The sequence below is a fragment of the Neophocaena asiaeorientalis genome, unplaced genomic scaffold (assembly GCF_003031525.2).
Source record: "Neophocaena asiaeorientalis asiaeorientalis breed wild unplaced genomic scaffold, Neophocaena_asiaeorientalis_V1.1 scaffold30, whole genome shotgun sequence".
Classification (NCBI taxonomy): domain Eukaryota; kingdom Metazoa; phylum Chordata; class Mammalia; order Artiodactyla; family Phocoenidae; genus Neophocaena; species Neophocaena asiaeorientalis.
The window spans coordinates 5,332,582-5,351,661 of NW_020174923.1; the positions used below are offsets into that span (position 1 = coordinate 5,332,582).

At 46.8% G+C, this 19,080-nt stretch overlaps 2 protein-coding genes across 3 annotated transcripts in view; both read right to left on the reverse strand.

Moving 5' to 3' along the window:
• Positions 1-19,080, reverse strand: part of SLC39A11 (solute carrier family 39 member 11) — a 423,926-nt gene that overhangs the window by 353,046 nt on the left and 51,800 nt on the right. The gene's annotated exons all lie outside the window — the stretch shown is intronic.
• Positions 7,252-8,792, reverse strand: LOC112410162 (putative uncharacterized protein YIL100W; the record flags this gene model as incomplete). Its single annotated transcript, XM_024760596.1, has 4 exons — positions 7,252-7,317; positions 7,376-7,469; positions 8,068-8,084; positions 8,745-8,792. Coding segments are annotated over 4 exons (225 nt in total), but the record flags the coding sequence as incomplete, so codon positions are not given.

Consider the following 19,080-nt stretch of genomic DNA (forward strand, 5'->3'; position numbering starts at 1 on the left):
GACTGCCTGTCGCCACCAGGCAGGGCTGTCACGATGCAGGTCACGTTTCCTGCCTTGCAGCTCACAGACAGATGGCTGGTGGGGCCTTGGCTCGGACAGAACACGTGAGCCCTGGGGTGCCCGCAGACGTGAGGGCTCCCACCGCCCGCCGGAGGCCCTGCCTCTGACCATCTCAAAGGCCCCCTAGATACTCCCAGGAGACCATGTGCTCAGGGCACAGCGCTCACACCTAAGCCTCCTCTTCTCCTCCATCCCAAAACCCAGAAAGCACAGAGTTCGGGCCTTCACACGGGGCCCCTGACACCTACCCAGCTGCCTTCAGGGGGGCCTCGTGACAGCTGGACTTCAGAATGTCTCCGGAGGTGCCTGCTTCTGGAGTGGAGAGGGCTATGCTGAGATCTTCCAGAAGCTTCCACAGCCATAGCAGGGAAGCACTCTCTAGTCCATTTTAATACCAAAATCTACTCTGGGTTCATTGCAACAAGCATGGAAGATCTAGTATGTAACCACCTCTGTGCTCTCTAAGCCACCTGTTATTCCGTCTCCAACTGCACTCCCCTCCAAAAAATAATTTGAAAGCGTTTAGTCAAACGAATGATGTTAAAGCAAGAATTCGTCCCTTTCCTCGCTTTTTAATTCATCAAAGATACACTGAGGTAACTACCAATCAGAGCTTCAAATCAACATGAGATACCAGGGCCACAGAACTGAGAGGCCTTCACTCCAACCAAAAGCAGAAGAAATTGGATTTGAAGTTGACTTTGCCTCGTTCGGCTTTGGGAAGTATTAATAATGGATAAACACCGTACTAGGCAGTCCCTTCAAGCTCAGGAACCCCAGGCTGTGAATCATGGCTGCAGGGGGTGGGGAATAAATGAAACACATAGTCCTTGGCTTTGAGAAGCCAGGAAAACAACAAATAAATCCACACCAAACAATTAACTATGCGAGTAGCTCCCAACCCTTGTCCATTGCTGTTCTAACATGGCTACCCATGAGGTTTTCAACCCTAAAGAGAATGATAGTGAATGTGTGCCATCCCTTGGGTGAACAGAGAAGACACTTCATAAATACTTGTCAAATAAACGAGTGGTGACCTGCATTTTTTTAAAGACTCAAGCTGTGCAGCACAGCCAAAAAAGAGGAATAAAGAAAAAAGAGTCATATATTCGTCAACCATTAGGAATATAAGCTACTTAAGAGTTTGGTAACCTCTCACACTTTTTTCTACCCACCACAAAACTTATTTCCTTGAGGGCAAAACCCTTGACAACTGTATCAGTCAGGAAATGCTGAAAGTTTTAGAGCAGTGGAGTGGCCTGCTCCGAGGAGGAGGTGGGGAAGAATCTGGAAGCAGTGGGTAACAAGGATGGGAGGAAGAAAAGGCAGGGTGTTCAGAGAACAATACAACTCACAGGGAGAGAAACGCAATCTTCCTGGAGACACAAAATGTGCCCCGACGTTAGGCGGTGGCGTTTCCTGACATCATACCTGCTGCTATTTCCAGAACAGAAGAGAAGCTAAAATAACTAAATAAAAGGCTTTCCTTGAGTCCCCACAGCGTGGGACTCAGAGCCTTCCTTATTAAAGGAAATTTGAAAATTCCAACCTTGCCTTTCCTGGGGTTATAGCGGGGCTCATAGGGTGACCAACCATCCAGGTTTCAAAGGACTGATGGGTTCCTTGGAAGCAGAACTTTGGGTTTTAATTGGAACAGTTCTGGGCACACCAGGATGAGTATATCTCTCCACATCACATCATTCACGTGAAGGGAAGTTGACTTATTCGTGCACAGAGCTTTGCTAGAATTTTCCATTATCCAGATTGAATGGTGGGCGCCATAATTCCAGTCCCTCCACAGGTTTAGGAATCTCGAAGGTCAGGTTAGTACCTTGCTACCCAACGAGTGACCTATGATCTTGCAGCAAGGGCTCCACCTAGCAGCCCCTGGGGCAGGGGTGAGCCCGGTAGAGATGCAGAATCTCAGGCCCTGCCCCGACGTGACGAATCAGAAACTACATGTAACCAGACTGGGGACTCCATCCCGGACAGAGGCACTGGAATTATGGCACCCACCGTTCAACCCCGAGGGGCAGGAGGTTCAGGGATAAAATTCGTTCCTTAAGTGGCCCGTGCGTCTGCGCATGTGCTATGTCTTTTCTCATTTCAATATCAGGGGAAACCATCCCAAAGTGCTGAGTGAATTACAGCTTTTTATTAGCAATGACAGCATCCCGCTGCAGGAAGGCCACGGGGGATCCTGCCTCAAGAGTCATCTTAGGGGCTTCCCTGGTGGCGCAGTGGTTGAGAATCTGCCTGCTAATGCAGGGGACACGGGTTCGAGCCCTGGTCTGGGAGGATCCCACATGCCGCGGAGCAACTGGGCCCGTGAGCCACAACTACTGATCCTGCGCGTCTGGAGCCTGTGCTCCACAACAAGAGAGGCCGCGATAGTGAGAAGATTTCGAGAAAGAGCCTGCAACAGGCCAGAACAACGTTTCAGACCGAGTGGTCGCTTGGTTTATTAGGGCAGCATTTCTCAGCCGCAGCACTATTTACATTCTGTGCCGGGTCGTCTCTTGCTGGGGCAAGCGGGGTGCTGCCCCGTTCACGGGAGGATGTCTAGCAGCATCCCTGGCCTCTGCACACGGGATGCCAGTAGCAGCCCGTCCCAGCTGTGACAACGAGTAATGTCTCCTAAGGGGCCAAACAGCCCGCAGTTGAGTACCACCATCTCAGACAAAGAAAAGATTAGGGCAACGAGAACTGAGAGGACAGATTAGGGCGCTCTGCCTGCCGGGGAGTTCGTTCAAGTCCCGAAAACCAGGCCAGGCTGATCCCTGCAGGCTCCAGGAGAAAACCAGCTGGGTGACCTAAGGCCCAGCCCATGTCCACGGCGACGCTGTCTGCGGTGACACTAATGAAGACGAGCGGCCCCACTGCCCTTGGCTCAGGCTGCCTGCCCCTCCACTTACAGCTGCTCTTTATTAGTGTTTAACCACAGAGACAAGGAAGGCCTTTCTGCCTTCTTAGTAGAGTGCCATGCTGAATGATATCAGAGGATTTCTAACAGCGCTGTTTAAAAAAAAAAAAAAAAGACTGGGTAGTTTCTGTTAGAATCACCATAGTCAACCATCTGGCTGAGTCCTCAGCCCTAGTAACAAGGCATAAAGCCCTGGGCACTGGCAGCTCCATCCCCTACTTTTGGCAGTGCTGTCTACTGTCTGAGTGGCCCCAGAAAATTTGGGGACAGGGGAGAAGCTCCCACCTCTACCTCCAGGCCAGCCTGAGCCTCACCCTTGCTCAAGGAACGGAGAGAAGGAACGACTCTATTTTGTTCATCTGAAGATTCATGAACCACCACCCCGCCCTCAATTTGGCATCTCGGAAATCTGATTCATCTCGCAACGTTACACTTGCCATCAGCCAGGTGGCAGGTGGGAAGCAGCCATCACAGCCTGATCAGGCTCCAACACTGGAAGCACAGGCATGAGATTCTCAGTAGGGCCTTGGAAGTTGGGAGGGAGCAGAGGGGGACCCTTCTGGCCCCTGGGAGATAGACGGTCACGGAGCACGGGTGAGGAGGTAGGGAGTGACATTCCTGAAGGAAGCAGAGGGGGCCAGTCCTACATCCACACTTAAAATGTGGCCCCTGGGGCTTCCCTGGTGGCGCAGTGGTTGGGAGTCTGCCTGCCGATGCAGGGGACGTGGGTTCGTGCCCCGGTCCGGGAGGATCCCACATGCCGCAGAGCGGCTGGGCCCGTGAGCCATGGCCACTGAGCCTGCGCGTCTGGAGCCTGTGCTCCGCAACGGGAGAGACCACGACAGTGAGAGGCCCCCGTACCCCAAAAAAAAAAAAAAAAAAAAAAGACATGCAAATTCTCACGCTCCACCCCAGACGTACTGAATCACAAGCCCTGAGAATGGGGTCGAGCAACCTGTGTTTCCACAAGCCTTTCAGGATATTCTGATGATGCCTAAGCTGAAGAAGCACTCCTCTAGATTTTTGGCTTAAATCTATAAAGTTGGCTTAAATCAAGAGATTAGCACCAATGGCTTTTATTTGTTTTATGGATTCTTTTAAGAAATGCTACATCACGGCTTCCCTGGTGGCGCAGTGGTTAAGAATCTGCCTGCCAATGCAAGGGACACGCGTTCGAGCCCTGGTCCGGGAAAATCCCACGTGCCACGAAGCAACTAAGCCCATGCACCACAACTACTGAGCCTGCGCTCTAGAGCCCACGAGCCACAGCTACTGAGCCCATGTGCCACAACTACTGAAGCCCGCGCACCTAGAGCCCGTGCTCCGCAACGAGAGAAGCCATCGCAGTGAGAAGCCTGCTCACCCCAATAAAGAGTAGCCGCCATTCGCCCCAACTAGAGAAACCCTGCGTGCAACAACAAAGACCCAACGCAGCCAAAAATAAAGAAGTAAAATAAATAAATTTTTTTTAAAAAAGAAAGAAAGAAATGCTACATCAGCAACACTCTAAATGAGGACTAAACTGTATGAGAGAAAAAAGCACTACCTAAATACTCTTGACTTGAGAAATCAAATATAAAGAAGTGTCACAAAATGATTCTTCTTCCAGTTAATTTTAATTATATTGCCTTTATTCATAACATATCTGTGTATATGTATATTTTCCTTTATGTGTATGTAATGATAGAAAATGAAGCATAAATGAGTTCTTTTAATAAGTAAAACTTAAAATGTCTAACTATAAGCAAGTCTTATAGTTTGGGGCGGGATCTTCTTTTTCTTTCTCGGTGGTTCACAAAGTAACAGCGCCTCCTCGAGTTGATGGAGTCTTAGATTCAGTAGAATGCATGTTCTCTTAGCTAATGTTGCTTGGTCTAACTGAAATCTCTTGTGATACAGTTTAATCCGTTTCTTCAGCAAGGCTAGACCACAGCTAGTCACCATCTTCTGTGCAAGGATGTGTCCTACACTCAAAGATGATAAATGGGGGCTTCCCTGGTGGCGCAGCGGTTGAGAGTCCGCCTGTCGATGCAGGGGACGCGGGTTCGTGCCCGGGTCTGGGAAGATCCCACATGCCGCGGAGCGGCTGGGCCCGTGAGCCATGGCCGCTGAGCCTGCGCGTCCGGAGCACGGGAGGGGCCACGACAGTGAGAGGCCCGCGTACCGCAAAAAAAAAAAAAAAAAGATGATAAATGGACCTTTTCTCCGCCTTATTTCCCTCCGCTAGGCTCTTGCTCTGAACCGCGCATCAGCCCCAATCCTCTCAGCATCCTCGTGGCTTTCCTGGGATGCTCCGAGCACCTACAGTAAAGTATGAGTTGGACATCTGGATGACAGCTGTGCACTGCTGGCAGAGGCCGGCTGCAACCCTTGAAAATGAACTGAGTTAGGGTATCCGCGAGGGCCTGTGAACCCAGAAACAAAGGCCCCTGTAAGACCTAGCACCCCAGAGTTCTCAAGTAGGTCGGGAAACCAAAGAAGGCAGCAGGCACATCAGCATGAGAGGCGGCCCTCGGTGACGTACAGGCTGCCAGTCGGCAGCTCCTGGACCTTTCAACCTGACTTCTCTCTCAGGGCCTGCCAGAGCTCTGAGGTCCCTCGGTAATCCGACAGAAATTGACTAGAGGCTAAAAGAATTGCTTTGCAGCCAGATAAAAACAACCTAGAGGGAAACAGGATGATAGGAGCCTGGTGGCTTACATGACACAAGAAGCAGCAGTGGGCTTAGCCCTCTGGCCTGGCCTCTGGAAGCAAGCCCAGCCCAGAGAGAGAGAGACAGGCCCTCTTTTTCTTTGGGCGGCAGAGAATTAGAAAGTTCAGCTGCAAAGGTGGCCTTAAGGAGGCATCCAAACGGAATGATGCCTCGGCGTTGAGCACCGTACGACACAGTGGCTTTAAATACTTAGAGGTGATGTTCAACGTTCATTGAACGAAAGGGTCCCAGATAAGGGTGTAGATCTTGGGATCAGCGTACGAAAACTTAAATAACTTGCAACACGCAATTTATTTGTTTTCACTTGCGGGCAGTCGGTGGGTGGCTAAGGGGACGGGTGTTCGTTGCGCTGTTTGGTGGGCTGTGTCTTCCCTACGAGAATGAAAGTCCCAAAACAGTGTTCAGCCTCGAATCACCAGCCCCTAAAGAAATGAACCTGAAAAAAAAAAAAAAGACTTCCCTGGCGGTCCAGTGATTAAGACTCTGCACTCCCAGTGACTCAGGGGCACAGGTCTGATCCCTGGTCGAGGAAGGTCCCGCATGCCGCGTGGCACGGCCAAAAAAAACGGAAGAAGGAAATGAACCTGCACAGGTCGTGGTGCTCAAAAATAAATCTGCTGAATTCACCAGTGACTCCATTGGTTCAAAGCCCTCCTTCTAGCTTAGACTGAAGATTCTCAACTGGTCAGGCTGGGGAGAGGGGCGGAAAGGGCAGGGAGATATATCAGGATCCCCTTGGGAATTTGTTTGAATTACATACAATAGCTAACACTTCACTTGCCCAGGGTACCGTTTTAAATACTTAACCCCCATCTGATCTTCCCAACAACTAATGAGGCTAGTGACTGATGCCATGCCCACTTTACAGATAAAGAGATGGGGGCATGCCCCCATACTAATGATTACAGTTTCTGAGATACATCTCGACTGGCAAGGTCCTGTAACTGAGGATAACTGCCGTGCGGACACCGCTTGGAAGAGACACAGTGGAGAGCCACCACCTTGGCTTATCTAAGTTAACGACTGAACCAAATCAGCGGTCATCTGCTGAGTTGGGACGTGGCACACCCAAAAGGACAAGCATCCCCTACAACATCCCCCAGACGTGGACGTGTGGCCTCTTCTTGAACCCCACCTATGACGGGGACCCTACCGCCAACCTAGTGAAGGCGTTATATCTCTCCCCATAGAATTTCTACCCAGTAGGTCCAGCTTGGCCTCTGGAGGCTCCTACATCTCTTTCCTGTGACCTAAAGACAGCATTCAGTTCATCCCAACTCTACCCCCTTCCAACCTAAACATGGGTTTTTCCGACTGTTCTCCCAATGACCTGGCCCAGGTCCCTCACCACCCACACTGGTTCCCTCAGGGTGTGGTACAGCTGAAAAAACACCCTCTCAGAGAGCCCCCGGCCCTGCCTGCCCTGCTAGTGGCACAAAGCTTCCATCCATGCAGCGTTGTTGATTCCTCTCATGTTTTCCCTCATTGTTTTCCAATTTGGAAAATACCAAAAAGAATAAAAAAGACCAAAAAATCGTCCCATATATTTCTGTGTATGTGTGTGTGTGTATATATATATGTACATGTGTATATGTGGGTATATATGTAGGTATACATACACCTATATACATATATACCCGTGTATATATGTATATAGGTGTGTATATGTATGTATTCACACACCTATATACATGCTTATACACACGTACACATATACATGTGTGTATATGTGTACATGTGTATATAGATGTGTATAGGTGTGTATATACACACCTATACACACAGCTATATATGCATGTACACACGTACATATGTACACGTGTGTATATTTGTATATGTGTATATAGGTGTGCGTGTATGTACATTTGTTTATATACATGCATACACATTTATATATCCACGTATGTATATTCGCATATCTATGTTTATATACATATATACACACAAACATGTGTATACATATAATTTAAATTATATGATGCTATATATTTGTATGCATTACTTATATAATTCAAATTTATAAATATAAATTGATTTATATGAAAATTATCCAATTATTATATTACTATTACAATATTGCATAGTTATTATATTATTGTACAGAACAATCACATTCTTTTATTTTACACATATATATATCTAATTCCACAACTTCTTTTTCTTACCATAGACATCTCCCAAGCTGGTCCCTATGACATTACCTTTTCCTTCTTGTTCACGCTGTGTGGGATTCCGCTGCGGAGATGAGCTGTACTTTAACTGATTGGCCCCCTCCTGGAGGACTTCTAGGATGCTTCTAATCTCTTGTGAGTATCGACAATGCACTAGTAATTACTCTTGTGACTCTATCCTGAAGTGTGGATGAGGATACTTCCCCAGGATCCATTCCTGGAAGTGCAAGCTGGGCCCTCAGGTGTGTGCAGGTTTTCTCTTGACAGACGTCAGCAAATGACACTTCTGAAAGAGCTCTCCAAATTCCACTTGCGTTATCAGTGAGTGGGAATTCTTTTTCTTTTCCAAATATGATAGGGAATAACAGCACTTCATTGATAACCTTCCCCCAATGTTTGGGGCCCTCCTATGTGTTAATGTGCCCGCTGTGTCCCCAGAGAAACACGGGGTTCAGTGGTTGAGGGCACAAGCCCTAGTGTTTTCACCCTGCCTCTACCTTTTATTGATGGTGTCTCGATTTCTCCATCTATAAAATGGGAGAACTCAGAGCTGCCATGAGGCAGGAATGGTACAGGTACAGCACTTAGCACAGAACCCTTGCCCCCCTCTTTAAATGTAAGCTAGTCCGTGGAATTCCATACATCCTACACGAGCCATCTCCTTCTCTCACTTCTCCCAACCACCAATTCACCTCTGGTTGTCCCACTATTCTTTGTTTTTTTGTCTTTCTCCTTAATCCTCTTGATCTTCCTGACTACACTCTTTTTTCTTATCCTGGCAGCCCATCTTTTTTTAAAAATTGAAGTATAGTTGATTTGCAATGTTGTATTAGTCTCTGCTATACAGCAAAGTTATTTAGTTATACATACATACATATATGTGTGTATGTATATATATATATATATATATACACATACACATATACACACATTCTTTTTCATATTCTTTTCCATCCTGGTTTATCACAGGATATTGAATATAGTTCCCTGTGCTATACAGTAGGACCTTGTTGTTTATCCATTCTATATCTAATAGTTTGCATCTGCTAACTCCAAACTCCCAATCCATCCGTCCCCCTTGGCAACCACAAGTCTGTTCTCTAAGTCTGTGAATCTGTTTCTGTTTCGTAGATAAGGTCGTATGTGTCATATCTTAGATTCCACACGTAAGTGATGTCATATGGTATTTATCTTTCTCTTTCTGACTTACTGCGCTTAGTATGATAATCTTTAGGTCCATCCATGTAGATCCTGGCAGCCCATCTTTATGTGCAGATCCCCTCCCCTCTGTCTGGACCCACACACCTACCTGGGATGTTGCCCCTGTGGGCAGCTCTCAAGCCCACCCAGCTTGCCCAAGCATCAGGCCCACTTGGTGAATGCCTTGTTAAAATCCCATGGTACCATGTCCACAGCACATCTACCAGCCAACTAAGCCAATGGAGAAAACTGATGGATGACACCAAAGCAGCTTCTCCCCCGTAGCACACAAACCACCTATAGAGTAGTCTGTTCCAAGAACACACCCCGGGACTGGCAGTAAATTAACAAGCGTTGGTTTGAAGTCTTTCTTTACTGTTTGGAAAACACAGACTAAGGTGAACGTCCCTTGTCTTTTGCCATAACCTTCCTTCCTTGTGTTCTTCTAAGATCCTACTCAGCAAATTCACAGTTTCATCCACAAGTCTCTAGGCATCCAACTCACCTGGGCCAGGAGCATAGTTGTTCAGTAATGTCAGCCAGAACTTGTATCATTGGTGACCTCTGGAAAGGACTTAACCCCCATTCCCTAAACCCACACGTGGGCCTGCACTTCCATAAATCAAGATTTGCACCTGTTGCCACCCCACTGCCAACCCCCATCCCCAAATCTAGAGCCCAGAAGTAAACGGCAACACAATTAGCCACACACAACAAGAAGAACAGGCTCTGCCAGTGAAGAGGTTGGCATTGGAACTGAACAGAACCAAAGCTGCTTCCTGATGATTTTTCTGCTGGGTGCAGTGACCTTTCGTTCCATGTTTATTTGGAAATGACCTTTAAGCAGCAACCAACAAGAATGAAATGCTTCAAAGGAACACATTAGATAACGCAAATGTTCCCTAGTGATAAGTTATGCCCCAGGAATACAGGGGACCATAAAAGCAGCTCTGCCCTGGGAAGCCACCATCTAGCCTGTTCATTAGACTAATAAGTGAATACAGAGTTCTCGCAACCCTTGTCAATCAGACCTCTGAGGACCTGAAGCCAGGCTGACCTGGGCAGGAAACATGATTATTTCCAGAACGGAAACCAAGCTACCAGTTGACATTTCATTTTAATTCCGTTTGGAGCAGGGGTAACTGTGTTACTTGGATGCCCAATAAGTGATTTACCATCTTACAGGGAAAAACATCCCAAAGGTCTGGGTCGGGTGGCACGTTGGTGAGCTCTGCATGCCCCATGCTGGTCTCATTTCAATGGAAGACGTCATTCATTTACATTAACGGACTCATTACTGAGCATCTACCGAACACTGGGCTCTTCAGGAAGTGCTGGAGAGGCTTACACGCTAGAGAGAATTCAGCCCCTCGAGGTCAAAACCATGGGATACAACTGGGATGCTGAGCCCACAGAGGCAGGACCCTCTCCACCAGGGCATGTTCTCTCCTTCAACTGCGTCTCCTCCATTCTTTCTCTCCCACTGTCCCATCTTCCTCTTTCTTGCTTATATTTAACCCTACCAAAGATGGCAGTCCAGAAATCACCAAACGGTGACCCCTGGAGTTTAACGAATCACTCACCCCGAAATAGAAGCAGCTGAAAAGAGAAGCTCAGAACCAAGGGCTGTGGCCTCCTCCGCACCTGATTAGAGAATCCTAAAATCTTCTGAACATCAATCCCAGGACAAATACTCTTCCCTGCTCTGGGGGATCCACTAGGGGGATCCACTGAGGAGACTCCATCAAGGGAGAGGGTATCCTTTCCTCTGGGGAAGGGGTCCTACAACATCCCCTGGTCATGTCTACTGGCCCATAACATCTATCACTGCCCCCAAGCAAAGCCCACATCCCAAAAGGACTTCCACGGAGCAGATGTGAAGTCCAATCCCACCTCTCCCATACCCAAGGACACCCTCACCTCCAACCCCTTTAGAAAGGACAGAGAGAAGTCACAGCCTCAGGACACATCTGCCAGGGGACGCTACAGAGGCCACAGATGGGAACCAGGCAGCCCGGAGCAGGCAGGGGCTTTGGGATTCCAGGATGGCTGACTGTGTAAATTCTTCTTCTCTCTGATTAAAGGTGATTTATGGGGGTTGGGGACTGTGTGAGGAGGGTAGGAGCTTTTCAAGATTCAGAAGGTGAGGGAGAGAGTGCCTGGAAGTCCCAGCCCCGTTCACGCGCTAGATTTCGCACCAGCTCACCGGGGCAAGTCACATCACTGCTCTGCTTCTCATAACAGGATGGAACCCTGAGTGACCCCCAAGCGGCAAACGTCTGTGATCCAAAACCATTGAAAACAGGTACTCAAACTGAAACAGAGCAGGACCTCATGGTCCTTCCCCACCACGTCCTCAGCCTGCCTTTTATCTGTGGAAAAACTTTAGCCAAACAATAAGTTTAATCAGAGAAGTGAGAAAATGCAGTAACAAAGGAAAACAGTCCAACGAGACCAAATAATAACAGTTTAGCCATTAAGCAAAGTCAAGGACCTTTAGTTCTTCCTCAAGGGCTACAGATAATATTCTGAGCCATACCCTGTGAGCTGTTTTATAGATCCTGAAAGCCCCACCAGGTGGAGGAAGTTAACTACATGATGACCAGACTGTAGCCATGACATAAGCTGCCACAATTCCAAGAACTGGCCTCAAAGAAATGGGAACAAACCGACCCTGGAATTAAAGACTAACTGTACTTCAAACAAAGCTACAGTAATCAAAAGAGTATGGTACCAGCACAAAAACAGAATATAGATCAATGGAATAGGATAGAAAGCCCAGAGGTAAACCCATGCACTTATGGTCACCTAATCTATGACAAAGGAGGCAAGAATATAAAATGGAGAAAAGACAATCTCTTCTATAAGTGGTGCTGGGAAAACTGGACAGCTACGTGTAAAAGAATGAGATTAGAATACTCCCTAACACCATAAAAAAAAATAAACTCAAAATGGACTAAAGGCCCGAATGTAAGGCCAGACACTACAAAACGCTTAGAGGAAAACATAGTCAGTACACTCTTTGACAAAAATCGCAGCAAGATCTTTTTTGACCTACCTCCTAGAGTAATGAAAATAAAAACAAAAATAAACAATGGGACCTAATTAAACTTAAAAGCTTTTGAACAGCAAAGGAAACCATAAGCAAGACGAAAAGACAGCCCTCAGAATGGGAGAAAATATTTGCAAAGGAAGCAACTGACAAAGGATTAATCTCCAAAATATACGAGGAGCTCATGCTGGAGAGGGTGTGGAGAAAAGGGAACCCTCCTACACTACTGGTGGGAATGTAAATTGATACAGCTACTACGGAGGTTCCTTAAAAAACTAAAAATAGAACTACCATATGACCCAGTAATCCCACTACTGGGCATATACCCAGAGAAAACCATAATTCAAAAAGACACATGCACCCCAATGTTCACTGCAGCACTATTTACAATAGCCAGGACATGGAAGCAAAACAATCAAGACGACGCTGATCAGACCACCGCATGACCAATTTCAAGATGACTGTCAGAGCCGACTGGGCTGTTTCTGCATGTAGCCCCTCCTTCTGCCTATGAAAGTTCTTGCCCACTGATTGGGGGTTGCGGGGGCGGGGGAGTTGGCCTTTGTACAGGAGTCCACCCTCCCTCTCCCACTCCCGGTTGCCGGCGTCCGAAATAAAGCAAACTTTCCTTTCCACCAACCTTGCCTCTTTATTTGCTTTTGAGTGGTGAGCAGCCAGACCCCACTTTCAGTAACAAAACCAATCCTTGTGCACCCATGTTTATAGCAGCACTATTCACAGTAGCCAAAAGGCAGAAGCATCCCCGACATCCAGCAACGAATGAATGGATAAACAAAATGGGTTCTATCTCTACCACGAAATACTATTTGCCCATAAAAAGGAATGAAGTACTGATACATACTACAATGTGAATGAAGCTCAAAAACATTATGCTCAGTGGTAGAAGCCAGACACAAAGGACCACAGATTGTATGATTCCATTTATATGAAATAGGCAAAGTAGGTAAATGCATAGAAACAGAAAGCAGGAGTGAGGAAAACATTTTGTAACTAGAGAGAGATGACAGTTGTACAACACTGTGAATGTATTAAATGTCACTGAATTTTTCAGTTAAAATAATTATATGGTTTATGAATTTCACCCCAATATTTTTAAAAGTCTATGAGATGTAGGTTCACCATAGTTAAGCTCCAGCGGTGGTTTTCTGCAGATGTATTTACCTAACTAGGGAAGGGTTAATAAGAGAAGACTTTAATTTAGTTTGGGAGAAAGAAAAAAAAAGTGACATTGGGGTTTCCAGAACCACTTCCTCCATTTCTATCTGGGAAACCCCACTGTCAGTTTTTTTCCTTCTAAACGTAGCTAAATTAAACTCTTATTTCTCTAGCGGAATTATATGTCTATTTGTTATTAACTGTCTCTCCGACAAGACTAACTCCAAGAGGGCAAGGATTTGCCTGGTTCAGTACAGTAACCCATGAGAGTCCGCCTGCCAATGCAGGGGACACGGGTTCGTGCCCCGGTCCGGGAAGATCCCACATGCCGTGGAGCGGCTGGGCCCATGAGCCATGGCCGCTGAGCCTGCGCGTCTGGAGCCTATGCTCTGCAACGGGAGAGGCCACAGCAGTGAGAGGCCCGTGTACCGCAAAAAAAAAAAAAAACAAAACAAAAAACACAGTAACCCAGTGACTGGACATGGGTAAGCATTCAATAAATATTTTTGAGTGAATGAGTGAATGAAACTATATAGACTATCCTGTTTACATTTTTTCCTTTAAAAAAAAAGCTATAAATATGTTGGTAGAAATGTAAAATGGTGCAGCTGCTATGGAAAACAGTACGGAGGCGCCTCAAAAACTTAAAAATAGAACTACCACATGATCCAGCCCTCCCACTTCTGGGTATATATCCAAAATTATTAAAAACAGGATATTGAAGAGATATTTGCACTCCCACATTCATTGTACCTTTATTCATAATAGCCTAGAGGTAGAAGCAACCTAAATGCCCACCCACAGATGAGTGGATAAAGAAAATGTAGGATATACAACCAAGGGAATATTATCCAGCCTTCAAAACAAAGGAAATCCTGACATACGCTACATCACAGATGACCCTTGAGGACATGATGCTAAGTGAAATAAGCCAGACACAAAAAGACAAAAAGTGTGTGATTCCATTCACATGAAATACCCCAAGTAGTGAGACTCTTGGAACAGAAAGTAAAATGGTGGTTACCAGGGGCTGAGGGGAAGAAAAGTTGTTGTTTGATGGGTATAGAGTTTTCAGTTTTGCAAGACGAAAAGGTTCCAGGGAGCTAGTATACAGCAATGTGCAGATAGTAAAAAATATTCAGCTGTATGCTTAAAAATGGTTAAGACGGTGCAATAGGAAAACTCGGTCTTTCCCTCCTGCGTGTCGCCCTTACACTCACACAGAACACTTCACTTCTCACAGACACTTCTGTCACCAAATATGGGGGGTGGGTCCCTCACCAAGCAAATCTCCACAACCCCAGCTGGGTGTCCTACAACTGGACTCAGTTCGGACCCTATCTACCCAGACATGACATCAGATCCTGCAGGTGAAGAGCTCGGTCCCACAAGGCTGTTCCCCACTCCACTTCGGACGCAGATCACAAGTAATGGGTCCCCAGGTTACCCACAGCTTCGGCCTGACTTGGCTACATGACCACCTCCTGCTTCGGGTTCATTTAATTTGTTAGAGCTGCTCACAGAACTCAGGGAAACACCTGTGTTTACCAGTTCATGAAAGGATGTGAGAAAGGATACAGATGATCAGCCAGATGAAAAGATACACAGGGCAAAAGGTCCAAGAGGGTCCTGAGCACAGGACCTTCTCTCCCCGTGGAGTAGGGGAGGCCCTTACCAGTACGTGGATGTGTTTGCCAACCTGGAAGCTCCCCAAACCATGTATTATCGGGATTTTTATGGAGACTTCCTCACGTAGGCATGATCATTTTTTTTTTTTTGGCCACACCGCACGGCATGTGGGATCCTAGTTCCTCGACCAGGGATCAAACCCGCGTCCCCAGCACTGGAAGCGCAGGGAAGTCCAGCATGATCAATTATTAACTCTATTTCCAGACCCTCTCCCCTCTCTGGAGAAACGGGGAGAAGGGGGCTGAAAATTCTACGCTTCCAATCATGGCTCGGTCTTTCTGGTGACCAGCCCCCATCCAGGAGCCATCCAGGAGCCCACCAAGAGTCATTTCATCAGAACAAAAGATGCTCCTAGTACTTTTTAAAAATTTTATTCAAGTATAGTTGATTTACAATGTTGTGTTAATTTCTGCTGTACAGCAAAGTGACTCAGTTATACACACGTATATATAATTCTTTTTCATATTCTTTTCCATTCTGGTTTATCCCAGGATATCAAATATAGTTCCCTGTCCTATACAGTAGGACCTTATTGTTTATATTGTTTATACTAGTTTACATCTGCTAATCCCAAGCCCTAGTACTTTTATCACTTAGGAATTCACAAGAATTTCCTGTGCCAGGGATGGGATCATAAACCAAAGATTAAAATGAGATGTTCCTAGCGCTCTGATTCCTTAGGAAATTACAAGAATTTCAGGACCTCTGTGCCAAGAACCAGGGGCAGAGAGCAAAGTATATATATTTTCTATCATTTCACAGATGGTAAATTGTGTTTACCACAGTTTTTAAAAGCTGTAGACACACATACAGATAAATGTATATCCATTTTTAATTTTTTTTTCATAAATGGGCCTGTGGAGAGGGCGGTTGCACCCGTGAGACCCTTGCTGCCTGGCTTGGAGTGGGACCACCCTGGTGGGTGAGGCTTTGGACAGCAACACCCTTGATGAGTCCTGGGCTTCATCTCTGGTGTCCAGGAACCCATCAGCACAGATTGGAAAAGCGTTACATAGCTGGATGGAGTTGCAGGGGTACCATCCAAACAGGCTTATGAAACAAGAGTCATTAGCAAGAAAAGCTGGCTAAAGCTCTCTATGCCAAGAACTAGGCTACACAAAACACGGCCCAGAAAATGTCAAGATCCATTGACAAATCAAAGTGGGTTTCTCCCAGAAGGCAATGGGACCCAGGAGGGACTGAGCGGGAACCAGGGGGGCCCGCTAACCTGCCCTGTTGGAAACTTTCAAAGGGAGGGAGGACGCAGGGGTGAACTGGGTCCTCGTGAATTTTGTGGCTCAAGGGTGGGAAAACTACAGCTCTGGGACCAAATCTGTTCACCGTCTGTTTTTACAAATAAAGTTTTACTGGAACTCAGCCATGGTCACTCATGTATGGGTTGTCTAGGGCCACTTTTACTATATTTTTACTATAAGGTGAGAGTTGAGTTGAGTGGTTGCAACGGAGACCACATGGCCCTCAAAGCGGAACATTTGCTCTCTGGTCCTTTCCAGAAGTTTGCGAACCTCTCCTGTAGTGAAAGAACCCAGTGTCCTACTGCAGGGGCGGGCAGACGTTTCACTCCTTATTCCAGAGCCAACAAGTTTTCTGCTCTCTTTTGTTTCCTCTGCTGTTCAGCCAACTCCCAACCGTGCACACGATGGCACGGGAAATCCAAGCCGTGGATAACGCAAAGGCATTTATAACTGAGTTTAGATGCAAACAGAAGCCGTCCGTCTCCCTCTACTTCACCCAGCAGCTTTACCCTCCTAATGATGCGTGATTTAGGCTGACGTGGAGATGCACCCACACTCCCAGAGCACCCCTCCACCACCCTGCTGACGGCAAGGTGGGAAGGCAAAGGCAAACTCAGAGATGACAGCTTTGTGGCCGACGGCCAGACCAGGAGAAGACTCCACAGGCTCCCCCAGCAGATGCCCAGGGAGAGCAAGGCGGGGTTGAAACTTACTCTCCAGCCAAAGACCTGAAAGACTGGTGGGGCCTGCCTCTCGGGAAATGCAGAGGCACCTTGAAGCTACTAAACCTGGAAGGAATGTTTTCTGCGGACTGTAGGCCATGGCCTTGGAACTCAGGAAGCTTGCAAACAAGCGAGGGAGACCACAGAACATCAAATAACTGAGAGAGAGAGAGGGAGAGAGAAGAGAGCTGTGCCAGTGCAGTCAACGAGAAACTGCCAACTACGGAACCTCAAGTCTTATGGGATGAAAGACGTAAGGACATTTTTTTCCTTAATGGCCAAAAGACCATCTTCCCCAGAGGCACTCCAGAAGGGTTTCTAGAGAGGTGAGACCATGGACTGGACGTCGGGATGGGCAGGACATGCCCCGTGGCCATTCCAGATGGTCAGCGTCTGTCTACCCTGTCATGGGTTCCCAAGCATCACTCATCAGAAGTTGTTCTGCTGGGACCCCTCAGCCTCTTCTCCATCAGAGCTTCCCCAGGCCAAAGAGCAAGGGTAGCAGCAACATAACTAGTCAACAGGCTCTGATCCTGGGCCAGGCCCAGCCCTTTCCATGAATTTTCTTTTCTAATCTTCAAATAATCCCATAGTGTAAGTTTATCCCCATTTCTAGAACAGTATCCAGCATACAGTAAGCTCTCAGAGAATATACATTTGTATATTCATTGGCTAACTATTTGTTTATTAAGTTGAATAATTCCTACTTTACAGATGGGGAAGGGGTAGTAGGGTGGCTAGATTTAGCAAATAAAAATACAAGACAAGGGCTTCCCTGGTGGTGCAGTGGTTGAGAGTCCGCCCGCCAATGCAGGGGACATGGGTTTGTGCCCCAGTCCGGGAGGATCCCACACGCCGCGGAGCGGCTGGGCCCATGAGCCATGGCCACTGAGCCTGCGCGTCCAGAGCCTGTGCTCCACAACGGGAGAGGCCACAACAGAGAGAGGCCGCGTACAGCAAAAAAAAAAAAAAAAAAAAAAAAAAGAAAAACAGTTAAATTTAAGTTTAAAAAAAAAATACAAGACAATCAGTTAAATTTAAGTTTCAAATAAATAACAATTTTTTTAGTTTAAGCATGTCTCGAATATTAGGACCCTGGGCATCCTGTATTTTATGTAGCAGCCCTAGGAAGCAGGGGGTGGGGGAAGAACTAGCCTAAGGTCCCAGAGCTAGGAGATGTCAAAAACACATTCACGCCCAGGTAGCCAAACTCTAGACCAGATTCGATGGGTCTCTACACTATACTACGCGGCCTCTCCCTTCTTACCCTCCCATGCCCTTCAAATACATCACTGTTAACACATTTAATACACTGGATGGTAGTTAATAAGTGGACGTGTTGATTTCCTCTCTTAGAAAATAATCTCACCCTGTTCTTCATAACTTCTTGGGGTAAACACAGCCAGTTGTCTTCAGGAATCCATTCCCCTCTTTGTCCCCAGTTAAAGAAACCCCAGCTCTTAGCTGGGCACATGGCCACCCTGGATAAAGAGCGTTAGGTCCCTTCTTCTTTCTGTCACCAGCTTCTCATTCAGAACCATGTGCAGATACCTATGACTAGGATTTCCCAGCTCACGGCACCCATGCCCCTGTTGCAATGGAGGCTAGGAAATGTCATATCACATCCCCACAAAGGACCTGGGGATGAGAGCAAGCCCCAGCAGAGCAACAAGACTGGAGGAGACTGGGTCACTCACACTGTGGGACACAGAATCAGCCCTGGACCCTTGTAGACTTTTTCTACCTAATTTAAGCCATGGTTCTTTTGGGTTCTCTAAACTTGGAGTTGAACTTAATCGTAAGTGATGAATGGCCTCAGCACCTAGAGCAGGCAGGTGCTGAGGCACTTGAGAAGGACTCGGAGAGTTTGTTGGAAGGATGCTTGCTATATGTTTGACCAACTCCCTGCACTCTAGACTCTAGCCCATGAATTTCCTTCCCTCACTAGCCGCAATAAAATACATGGTTAAAAAACTCACAGAATCCTTGACCTAGGAACATCAATATGTAGTTTTACACTTCTGGAGAGAAGGGGAGGATGGCTGGAAAAAGAATATCCTCTTTTTCTTGGATATCCCCCAGACACTAAGATTTCCATGGTGTATAAAGATGAGTTAT